General features: G+C 38.4%; 1 protein-coding gene across 1 annotated transcript in view; it reads left to right on the forward strand.

The window, feature by feature from the left end:
- The window catches only part of LOC124622228 (bumetanide-sensitive sodium-(potassium)-chloride cotransporter-like), a 229,986-nt gene extending 219,631 nt beyond the window's left edge, over positions 1-10,355 (forward strand). The window contains exons 18-19 of the mRNA XM_047147881.1: positions 2,333-2,441; positions 9,801-10,355. Coding sequence (XP_047003837.1) covers positions 2,333-2,441; positions 9,801-9,936 — 245 coding nt within the window. The 3' untranslated portion in view covers positions 9,937-10,355. The remainder of the gene's footprint in view (positions 1-2,332; positions 2,442-9,800) is intronic.
- Positions 10,356-12,820: the final 2,465 nt, after the last annotated feature.

Below are 12,820 nucleotides of genomic sequence, written 5' to 3' on the forward strand. Positions count from 1 at the left end.
TCGAGGATCTGCTAAGTGATAATCAGTTCGGCTTTACGAAAGGTAGAAGCACCAGAGAGGCATTTCTGATGCGGTTGACAATGGAAGCAAGACTGAACAAAAATCACGCCAAATACATAGGAGTTGTTGTCCTGTAAAAAGCATCTCACAATGTAAAATGGTGCAAGATGTTGGAAATTTTGAGAAAAAGAGGGGTAAGCTATAAGAGAAGATGAGTAACACACAATATGCACAAGAACCAAGAGAGAACAATAAAACTGGAAAACCAAAAATGAAGTGCTGTCTATAAATTGAAGAAGCAATGAGGGAAACAAAGAAAAAGTTCAAGAGTGGGATTAAAATTCAGGAAAAGAAACTAAATAATTATTGCAGATACTGAGCAGCTGGTGCCAATCAAATTGATAGTTTACAAAGAAAATATCGATGTAGTTTTAAGTAAAATATCTAAAAGAAATTTTAAATTAAAATAATACACTGAGGTGACAAAAGTCGTGGTATACCTCCTAATATAATGTTGGACCTTGTTTTGCCCTGCATAGTGCAGCAAATCAATGTGTATGGACTCAACAAGATATTGGAAGTCCTCTGCAGAAATATCGAGCCATGCTGCCTCTATAGCCATCCATAATTGCGAAAGGTTGCCGGTGCAGGAGTTTTTGCACAAACTAACCGCTTGATTATGCCCCATAAATATTTGTTGGGATTAATGTTGGGCGATCTGGGTGGCCAAACCATTCACTCAAACTGTCCAGAATGTTCTCCAAACCAATCGAGAAAAATTGTGGCTGAGTTACAGGAAGCATTTTCATACATATAAATTCCATTATTGTTTGGGAACATGGAAGTCGATGAATGGCTGTGAATGGTCTCCAAGTAACTGAACATGCCATTATGGAGCCACCATCAGCTAGCACAGTGCCTTGGGTCCATGGCTTCATGGAGTCTGCACCACACTTGAACCATACTGTCTGCTCTTGCCAACAGAATCAGGACTCACCTGACCAGGCCACAGTTTCCCAGTCATCTAGGCAAAGACACTCACACTGGTCATCTGCTGCCATAGCCCATTAATGCCAACCATATGTCCCACATCGATTTCTGCAGTTATTTCATACAGTGTTGCTGGCCTTCTAAGCACTGAGAACTCTACGCAAATGGTGCTGCTCTTGGTTGTTAAATGAAGTCTCTCATCCTCTTTGTTGTCTGTGGTGAGAGGTAATGCCTGAAATTTGGGATTCTCAGCACACTGTTGACTCTGTGCATCTCAGAATATTGAATTCCCTAACCATTTCTGAAATTTAATGCCCCACGTGTCTAGCTCCAACTACCATTCCACAATCAGATTCTGTTAATTCCTGTCATGTGGCTGTAATCACATCGGAAACCTTTTGATATGGGAGTAAAAATGATAGTTTTCCCAGTGCACTGCCCTTTTATACATTGTACACGCAATACTACTGCCATCTGTATATGTGCCTATCACTATCCCATGGTTTGTCACCTCATTGTAAAGCTCTTAGTCAAATAACCTCTCGTTACCTTTCCCTATTGTCCTAATCTCTACACACTATTCTTAGTGGTCATTGGTGCTATCGCTGTAACACAAGATGAACTTAGTTGTGAAGTTTGGAAGGTAGGAGAGGGAGGTACTAGTGGAAGTAAAGCTGTGAAGACGGGTCATGAGTCGTGCTTGGGTAGGTCAGATGGTAGAGCACTTGCCCATTAAAGGCAAAGGTCCCGAGTTAGAGTCTCGATCCAAAACACAGTTTTAATCTGCCAGGAAGTTTCATAACAGTGCACACTCTGCTACAGAGTGAACATTTCATTCTGGAACTTACTTCTAGCAGAACTATTTGTAATAATTGATTTATTATTTGAACTTTGGAAGGTAGTATATATTGATCTCATCTACCCCTCCCATCAGCCTGCTAACATTTCTTCAACAGTGTCCTCTTCAGTCACCACCACAATTTGTAGTAAACTTTAGACCAATTCATAGGCTTTAAGATACAATAGTTAACTATAGAGTTGATACAGTAATTATTCCTGGAATAAACAGAAAAAGCACTAGTGATTTCCAAATCTGTTAACAATTTAATTGTAGCTAATTTTTATTGCTAAGACATATTCTCCTGAGACTTTCGTGGTATCATTATACTCGCATAAATGGTCAGGTAAATAATGTAAACAGTCAGCATGTTGGCATATTTCACATGAGAAAGTATACTAAAATTGTAAAACTGATTTGCTACTATCATAACAAGAGATTGCAACTATGATCTACAGAACTTGCAAATAACTAAATATATGTTATGATTACTTTTCTTTCCAGTGCACATTAAGGAAGAAGAACTTAGATCAATGGCAGACAAAACAAACAGACATATTAGACTGAGAGAACTAATGATGGAGAACTCTATCAATGCTAATCTAATTGTTATGTAAGTTGTCAACTTTCGTATAAAATTTACAGTAGCACACCAGCTGCTAAATTTATCTTTATAAACAGTTGATGTTGGCTTTGTATGCTGAAATCAGTTACCAAAATCGCAATTCTATGATAACGTGGATAATGAAATGAGATTTTTCACAGCCAAAGTTTTGTGTAAGACATGAAAGATTAAAAAAAGGGACATGTCAAAACAAACAGCAGTAGACTAGATAGAGATGGAAAAGATTCACAAGCAAGAAAACTGAAAAAAAGCAGTCTCAAATAGAAGATATAATAGGAAGCTGATGTAAGGGAAGCCAGACAAGAATCTCAGAAATGTGGCTCTACAAAATTAAAAGGATAGCAGCAGCAGTAAATGTTTCACCTCACTCATTTGGGAAATTACAAAAACATGGTTAAAATGAAACTGGCCTCCCAAAGGTATATTTGGCCGAAGAGGGGAGGGGTGGGGGGGAGGGGGGAGGGAGGGAGTGTGGCTATTGGTAATGGAATAAGTGTGTCAGAATGTTGCGAGTGGCAGATCACTACTTAATTGTAGCAAAGCGTGTACTGCAACAGGATGCTATGAGATTATAGCACACATCACCAATTCTCCTTCATAGAAATTTGTGAGTTGCTGACAGCTAAAGACTGAAAATGTGGCTTTCTTGTTTGTGACCTTCACTTCTAAAATATGGATGCTCTGAAAAGAGATCAGACACTGAAGGTGCAGTACCAGCTCTCCATTGTAGCTATAAAATTCTTGCCAGTGCTTTTGGCAAAAATGAGCCTACCTATTGCCACAGTCAGTAACATGTAAAATAAAATTGTCTTTACAATACATTAGATTTTCATCAGCTTAGAAATATGTAAGAAATGATAGCCTATGAAACATTAAAACAATTATCTGTGTCAGTAACTTTTTATTTTCTCCCACAACACATTTCAGTGGCATACACACCAATCTCCCAGGTAATTCAGTGGATTACACCACATTTTCGTTCACTGGATGAAGCAAGTTGTTTATTTAGAGTTACATTTTGCTACCAATAATGTATAATCAGCATCTGTTAAGGTGATGACATTACGACTACAAACTGTATATGATAATAAAGCTACTTACAATATGTTCTAGCTGACAGACCCCAGTGGTTCATCATAAATGTACATTTTCATCTTTAGATGTCTCTCACACACAAAACTACTACATAAACAGTCCAGAGGTTGTACAGATAGACCAGCGGTTGTACAGATAGACCAGCGGTTGTACAGATAGACCAGCGGTTGTACAGATAGACCAGCGGTTGTACAGATAGATACAGTCAAAGAGCATTTATCACTATAGTCGAGACGGCATAAAAAGGACCCTGTCCACACACAGCAGTGTTGCCAGCTTTCAACTAAAGAGTTGAAAACAATAGCTGTCAAGATAGCCGTGACAACACTGAAGCATTGCCATATACTCGTTTACATAATCACATTACATTATTGGTTGAGGTTGGTGCGTGGAGCTGCCATGCCCAAGCCACTTACCAAGTTATGACAACTCAGCTGTAGCTTACATTGTGACTCAAGGTTATAGGTAACAAATATGCTTAATTCTTTACAACATTTTGCTTAAGAATATAATTATTGCAAAAATAAAAATATAAAAATAACAAACTCGGTTTTCATTAAGTTTTTTGTGTATTATTAGAGTGTTATCTGAGTTGTCAGAAGTGTGTCCTGTTATCAGTGTGAGTAGCAATGGAAGATTACTAGGGGGAGGAGGGGGGGGGGGGGGGAGTGTTGTACCTAAAAGCATTTACGTATACTTTAAATCGAGTTTAAACAATGGAAAATCCGGATGAATATTGTTAAATCTTGTTTAGAAGCTCCATCTGATCTGATGCTCATACTTTACTGGGCATCCATTGCACTTTATATTGTAAACACCTGATTCAACATGTCTTTGTTAGATTTCATGTTGTGTGGCAGTCTATTACATAATTTATTCCTGATGAGAAAAAGCAATTCTTGCTTCATATTTCCTTACATCGGCAAATTTCTGTAAAATGGCGCCCAAATAGGGAATGCGTATTGTCCTAGTGTCTGACTGGTGTTCTTACTCGTATTTTTAGTGCTATCTATTCCTTTCCTGACTTTCTTAGAGGTATTGTCTATTTCCTAATTGTTTAAAAAAAGGTATTGTGTATGGAAGCATTCGGAGCCAGTGCCTCCTTCTTCTGGCAGAAGGGTTGAAGAGTAAGGAAGAGGGATGAAGGAAAAGGACTAGAAAGGTTTTCTATAAACCTGTTCTCTTCTTTCCTTTCATTCTTAGTAATAAAGGCAATGAATAACATACATATAAGTGTAAACATTTATTAACTTCTAATATCGGCAGTATCATCCCATCCCTAATTTTAACTGCTAAACTATACCCGATGGTTATAATTGAAGTCAAACTTCCGAAACACTATAGAAATAACACCACTGGTCAGAATGATGTCAAATTGCAACGGAATATTATCAGTAAAAGGGGGAAAACGTATGGCAGAAGAAAATAAAATAGTGTGAAAATTGATCAGCGCTGTACGTGTCAGAATACGTAAATGAAAACACCTGTCGTGCACATGCCCAATTGAAGTTGGTATAAACACACTGGGTACACAGCTTTTTCTCCTTTCGTGTCTCAGACGTTCGCCATGAGTGCCTTGATGCAGGATCATGTTCTGCTTGTAAAGCTGTATTACAAGAATGATGACTGTACACACATCGCTCTGCAGAAGTTCCGAACACTGAAGGTTTGAAAAAAGGCATTGGTCCGATTACTGCCATGGGACTAGAGAAAATTATTTGGAAATTCGAAAAGATTGGTTCTTTTGGTGTGCAACCTGGTAGAGGGTGGAAACAAATTGATTCAGTGTCAGTGGAAGCAGTGGCCACAACAATGCAGGAGGAGACGAGTGGTGGTGTGCAAACGTGTAGTGCACCAAAAATGGCCCGAACATTGTACATACCCACCAGCACGGTGCGTAAAATCCAATGAAACATCCTTCTTTGTTATCCATTCAAAATTACCCATGTGTAAGAGTTGCTTCCTGTTGACCTACCAGCAAGAGAGACCTTTGCTTTAGAATTTCTTGCTCACATGGAAGTGGACAATGATTGGCTGTGGAAGATTTAGTGGACAGATGAAATCCACTTCCATCTGACAGGATATGTCAATACACAGAATTGTCGAATATGTGTTTACAGCATCATTTATCATAGGGCCATATTTTTTCGAAGAGACAGGTGCTTCTAATCCTGTTACCTGTACATCACTGGTAAGCGCTATGAGTGTCTTTTGCGCAACCATGTCATTCCAGCTCTCCAACAGTGTGGATGGGTTCATTTTTATGCAAGATGGTGCACCTCTGCACATTGAAAATCCAGTTAAGCAGCTGCTGAAGCGTCATTTCGGAAATGCTAAAATTATCAGCCGCAATTTCCCTACAGCCTGGCCATCCTGATCACCTGATCTCAATCCATGTAACTTTTGGCTGTGGGGCTATTTCAAACATCTACATCTACGTGATTACTCTGCTATTCACAATAAAGTGCCTGGCAGAGTGTTCAATGAACCACCTTCAAGCTGTCTCTCTACCGTTCCACTCTCGAGCAGCATGCAGGAAAAACGAGCACTTAAAATTTTTCTGTACAAGCCCTGATTTCTCTTATTTTATAGTGATGATCATTTCTCCCTATGTAGGTGGGTGCCAACAGAATGTCTTCACTATTGGAGGAGAAGATCCCCTCGCAACGAAAAACGCCTAATACAAAATGCGCTGCCCTTCTTTGTGCTTTTTTGAATGTCGTCCGTCAGTCCCATCTGATGCAGATCCCACACTGCACAGCAATATTGCAGAATAGGGCGGACAAGCGTGGTGTGAGCAGTCTATTTAGTAGACCTGTTGCAACTTCTAAGTGTTCTGCCAATGAATCACAGTGTTTTGTTTGCTCTACCCACAATATTATGTGATCATTCCAGTTTAGGTTTTTTGTAATTATAATCCCTAAGTATTTAGTTGAATTTACAACCTTCAGATTTGTGTGACTTAATGCGTAATCAAAATTTAGCTGATTTCTTTTAGTACTCGTGTGAATAACTTCACACTTTTCCTTATTCAGGGTCAATTGCCACTTTTCGCACCATACAGATATCTTATCTAAATCATTTTACAATTCGTTTTGGTCATCTGATGACTTCACAAGATGGTAAATGACAGCATCATCTGCAAACAACCTAAGACGGCTACTCAGATTGTTTCCTATGTCGTTAATATAGATCAGGGACACTTGCTTGGGGAACGCCGGATATTACTTCTGTTTTACTCAATGACTTTCCATCTATAAAAACGAACTGTGACCTTTCTGACAGGAAAGGGGGCGGGGGGGGGGGGGGGGGGCGGTGTCGGTAAAACGATCCAATGAATAGTTTAGTCAGATTGTCAGGTATAACCTCTACCCGTACTATTTCACACGAACTATCTACTTCAGTTTCGCTACAAGGCAAGCCACTTCTGACAGCAACAAATACTCCACCATCAACTGTATTTAATCTACCCTTTCTGAACATTTAGATCATTTGAAAAAATTTCGGCTGAACTTATTTCCGGCTTTAGCCAGCTCTCTGTGCCTACAACTATTTGAGCTTCACTGCTTTCTATTAGGGCTCGGAGCTCTGGTTCTTTCCCAACACAGCTACGACATTTTACAACTACAATACCAATCGTTTCTACAACTACTTTACTGTGTTTTACCTGCCCCCTTTCTGACGGACGTCCCTTCTGTGGTTCCCTGAGACCCTCTAGCCTAAAAAACTGCCCAGTCCCTTCCACACAGCCCCTGCTACCCGTGTAGCCGCCTCCTGTGTGTAGTGGACTCTTGGCTTGTTAAGCGGAGCCCGGAAACCCACCACCCGATGGCGCAAGTCAAGGAAAGATGTTGTGTTCAGTGTTTTGACTGCAAACTTAACTGCATTGAAGGCACGCATTGCGCAACACAATCTGAATGTGACCCCGGAAACACTTTGGTCAGTTGTGTAACATGCTGTTTCTTGATTTCAACTTGTTGCAGAAAATGTTGAACAGCATATTGAACATGTTTTGTGCCAGTCACATGGAAATTAGTAAATTGATTTGATTTTGATTGATGCTTTTTATGCCGTTTTTGGCCTCAGAACAATTAAAAACCAATGTGGTTTATGCTTTTTATGCAGTTCTTGACCTCAGGACAATTAAAAACCAATTTTTTCCATGCGATGGGTGATGAATGATCTTCCGAAACTAACAGTATCACACCTGTACAACCATGGACACTGAGTAGTACAGTTTGTTTAACATCAAACGTACACCTTAGACATTGTTTTATGATTCATTTGTCATTTATAGTTGACCATTATTAAATTATTATGCTTACAGTGCCATGTATTGCTACATTTTGCAACTATTTATTTTTCTTTTGCTATATGTTTTCCCCCTTCTCCGATAACATTCTGTTGCAATTTGACATAATTCTGACCAATGGTGTTATTTCTATAGCAGTTTGAAAGTTTAACTTTAATTATAATCACACTGTACATTCCAGCACTAAAATCTTCAAAAATACTTTTTACAATGCCCAGAATTTGGGCATTTAAAACTGCTTTGGGCAAATTCCTGGACTAATGCCCCATTTGTAAATTTCCTGCCCACTGGCATTTGCCTAGTCCACATCGCAATATGCTCCTGACAAAATTCTCTCAGGTTTCCAGCCACATTAGGTACCTACAGCCAGCAAATACAAATGTAATGTAATCCATTGAACCACCTGAATATTAGGGTGTATGCCTTAGAAACTCACCTTGGGGGGAAAAAAAATAAAAAGTGACTGGCAGACAATTGTTTTTGCAGACAGTTCCTTACATCGTCCGATGTAAGGGAATGATAGGCTGCTAAAAAGTGTAAGAAATAACTGGTGCAGATGCAGTAATTTCACTTACTAATTATTATATCTGAAAATACTACTTCTAAGTAATTGATCTACATGCTTGTGAATTTTCTTTGTTTTATTCATTAAATGTACTTCAGAATCTAGATAAACTTTCACTTTTCTTCTGTGCTACAACAGAACAGAACAGAATGTATGTTACTGAGTGAACTGTCACACAGAACAATCTTCCTCACAATAGAAATTAAACATCTGGCTGTTTTCTTGCAGTAGCAGTAGAAATTCCTTTAGCTATGTGCCAAATAGTTCTGTTTATGATAAGGTGTAATTTATTGTAAACAGGACTTTGGAATTTTCAAAGAAATTGCTTTTTTTCAAGTCTGTAAAAACATTGCCAATAGAAAATATGCAGAGCTTTTAATAAAACAGTGGGATCAGCACCCTTGAGCCAATGAGTCACAATCGAGTTTGCAATCAATGTGTGCAAATACCTGGGTGTAATTATTTGTAGGTTTACAAAACTGAATGACCACATAGGCTCAATCGTAGGTAAAGCAGGTGGCAGACTTGTGTTCACTGGTATGACGATGGGAAAATGCAATCGCTCTTCAAAGAATATTGCTTATAAAATACGCGTGCTACCCATCCAAGAATATTGTTAAAGTGTGTGAGATCCATACCAAATATTCCAACAGGGAATATTGAATGTATACAAAGGATTACAGCACTAATGGTCACAGGTTAGTATGACTCGCGAGAGACCCCTTCCCCCATGGAAATGGCAGGTGCTTGAAGGTAGATGCCAAACAATCCCACATCAACGAAGTTTCCAGACCCAGTATTAATCGAAGAATGTAAGAATATTTATGGATTCTCCCATCATTTCCTGGTAGGACAGTTTCATATTCTGCTAATGTTAGCAGAACAAAAATGCAATTTGTTTTTTAACCATATGTATCACATTCATTCATACAGACAGCAAAGACAAGATTAGACTAATTATAGGCTGCCACACACAAAGGCATTTTAGCAATCTCATTTCCTGTGGTCTGCATGTGAATTTAAAATGAAGAAACCATAACATAAGGTACAATGTTAACCAGTCCAGCTGATTTGTAGGGTACAACTGTAGAAGTAGCCTGCTTTTTAATATAATAACTTTATTCATGCCACTTGTCTGAAGACAAGGTGGCTTCATGACAAGATTTACAGAACACAATTTATGAATGAATGAATGAATGAATGAATAAATAAATACAATACTTCACTTTCCCCTTCCACAATCTTGTTGCAAGGTGTTGTGATTCTGGAATGTTTATCTGCTTGTGTGTGGTAACATTATTTTTTTGAATCTTATTTAAATAATTATTACCTACTTGTTTAAAAGTAGTTTTAATTACTATCTTTTATTTTCCAGGACACTTCCAATGCCAAGAAAAAATGCTGTCTCTGCTGCACTGTATATGGCTTGGCTTGAAACACTAACAAACGGCATGCCCCCATTCTTATTAGTTCGGGGTAACCAGTCATCAGTTCTTACATTTTACTCATAGATAACAGTGGTTTACACACTAAACAAACATGCTGAGCATGTTAAGAAACAAAATATGAAAAGTTTTAGCTAAGCTGGAACTGGCTAAGTCATCCTTTATTTGTATAACTGTGTAGTATTGACAGCCTATAAACAAGATGGGATATTTTGGATGCAGCAAATGTTATACAGAGCTTTTAAAATGGTGCACCTTTTAATCAATTCACTGAACAAATGCAGTCAAGGACTATACTGTTGTTGTAAGAAGTGAAAGTGGGGAGAATGGTTTGCTTTGCATATTGGATTTATACACAGGAATCCCTAACATCAATTATATGGCTTGAAAGTGAAATATAAACATTATATAGGAATGTCTGTCTGAGACTAGTCAAGTACTGTTTTATAATTAGTTGTGTCTTGTGCGTGTTGGTAATTTTACAATGTCGGAACCTATTTTCATCTGTAAATGGAATTATGGAATTTAAACTCCGTGTTCCTAAATGCTACAAAAGCATGATGTACATAATTCAAAAATAACCCTGCTAAAAAAAACTTTGTAAAAAAAAATCTGTAAAATCATGCTCATGAATTTTTGTAATACTATTATAGTAATTTTTATCTGAAATATAATTTGTGTGTGGTTTTTCTCTCGTGCACAGTTCAAAAGAATGTCTGTTGCCCACCTCAGACAGCCCCAGTTAGTACCCTGTAAAGTCAAAATAATATAGAATGGCACCAGTAATAGACTGACAATATGGTCTCCACAGTGCATGGAAGTAAGAGACAGCATTCAGTATTGAACAGGTTTGAATTAATGCCCCATTACACTGCATCACATGAATAGCATATTTTCCCACTGGTTTACAAACACTGGTGGTGAGATATTTCTCAAATGGTTTGACTTAAAGGCAATGAGGGACTATTTTCACCCTGGCAAATAATATCGCTACCGGCATTTTTTTATGCAGTGGTAAGACAATGTGGACAATTGGAAGTTCCCAGAGAGTAGCAGATAACACAGAGCCTGACACAACTGTAAAAGAATCCAGTCTGTACATAATCGATGTTACAACAAATTTCAGCCTATGTCAAATTCAGGGGAAAATCCTTCACAAATACAGTTGTGCAAACTTTGAAAGCATAAAATTTAATGATGGAGTCAGTGTCAAGGCAGGGTTAGACATCTATAAACTGATCACATTTCTGCCTAAGACTAATCAAGAAGAAAGTAGTTAGAGCGCAACCTCCTAATTTGCTGATCATAAATATAGAAAAATCAATCTATCTTTTACCTTAAGACCTTTTATGGATGGCTTTAAATAATTGGGAATACATCTGAAAATAATAAATGCAATTCAATGTTAAACACAAATTTTAAATAAAAATGAAAATTGGGAAATATTTATCATCTGAAATTAAAGTTACAATTGGGTTACGTCACATGTTTACTCATTAAAATCTGAAAATGCTCAACTAATTTTACCCTGACTGAGGATACAGAGTGTAAAGTATGGCGTCTAAATGTAAACATCAGTAAAACAAAATACATGGTGACTGGTATAATAAATGAAGATTTAATATGGTAAATTGGGATGGGAGTAATAACATCAACCGACTAATATAAATAACTTGGGTGTGACTGTTACAAATGGTCAAAAACAAGACAGGAATTAGAAGATAAAGAACAAATTTTGGAAATACAACTTTTAAAATAATCTAAATCGATAGGATCAGCATGTACAAGGGGCAGTCAAACTCAAACGAGACAGACAAGCATGGTGCAGATGTTGGTAATGCATGTAAGCATGTACAGAAGTGGCTTCTATTGGGAATATGGAAGGAATGGTGCGAATGTTTACTGCCGTGCCATTATCTGTTAGAGGCATATGATGTGAGGTCACCAAGTTATGTGTGTATCCAACTTCTCTGTGGAGGCCAAGAAATAGCAACACCAAGGCGTAGTGAGGTTTTTGACTGCTTAAGAAGTGTCAGGAAGTGCCATACCAAAATGTGTGCTGTGTATGTCAAATGAATTTGTTCGTGCAGTATGAACGATTTCAGTACGGTTGAATGTCACTGAAAGACAACAGTCAGTCATTCCCATTCCTGCCATTGCTGTGGTGGAGGTTACCATCATAAACGGCTGGTGGCAGGCAGTGGGAGATATTAGGCTCACGTTGGCCATGAGTCATGGTACCATTGACTCAAAGACAAAGCATCTCAAATTGTGAAAATTGTGTGTGTAGTGGGTCCCCCACAGTATGATGGAAGAACAGAAGTTGAACAGAATGTCGACTCCACGGTAGCACCTGGAACAGAACCACGCTGAAGAATATAGTTTCCTGTTGGGTATTGTCATGGAAGATGAAACATGGCGTCATGGATTCATCCGCACCAAAAAAAATTAAAAGCCATGCACACCAGCTCAGGGAAAGTCATAACCCTTCTCTTGGACTTCAAGGGCCTGTGGCTCACTGACTTTCTTTCTTGAACACAGCACCACAAATAATGCACACTGGTGCATGGACACTCTGCAAAAACTGAAGAGCACTATCAAGTCCAAACACCCAGGAATGTTAACAGATGGCATCATTCATTGCAAGATAGTGCCTGCCCACATGTTCCCAAGATGGTTTAGACTTCACAGCAGAAGTCTCGCTCAGAAGCCCATACACATCATCCATACCATCTCGCTGACTCCCCATGCGATTTTCACATTTTTGGAGCCCTGAAGAAAGACATTAGTATCTGTCAATTTACTTCAGACAAAGAAGAGCACACCTGGGTACAATCGTGATTCTGTAGGTAACCATGAAGGCTTATCTGATGGTGGGATACTTGTATTAACAGTTATGGCAATTACTTTTGAAATAATAAATAGTTTACTTACTTCTTCCGTCTGCCTC

The sequence above is a fragment of the Schistocerca americana genome, chromosome 7 (genome assembly GCF_021461395.2).
Source record: "Schistocerca americana isolate TAMUIC-IGC-003095 chromosome 7, iqSchAmer2.1, whole genome shotgun sequence".
Lineage (NCBI taxonomy): Eukaryota > Metazoa > Arthropoda > Insecta > Orthoptera > Acrididae > Schistocerca > Schistocerca americana.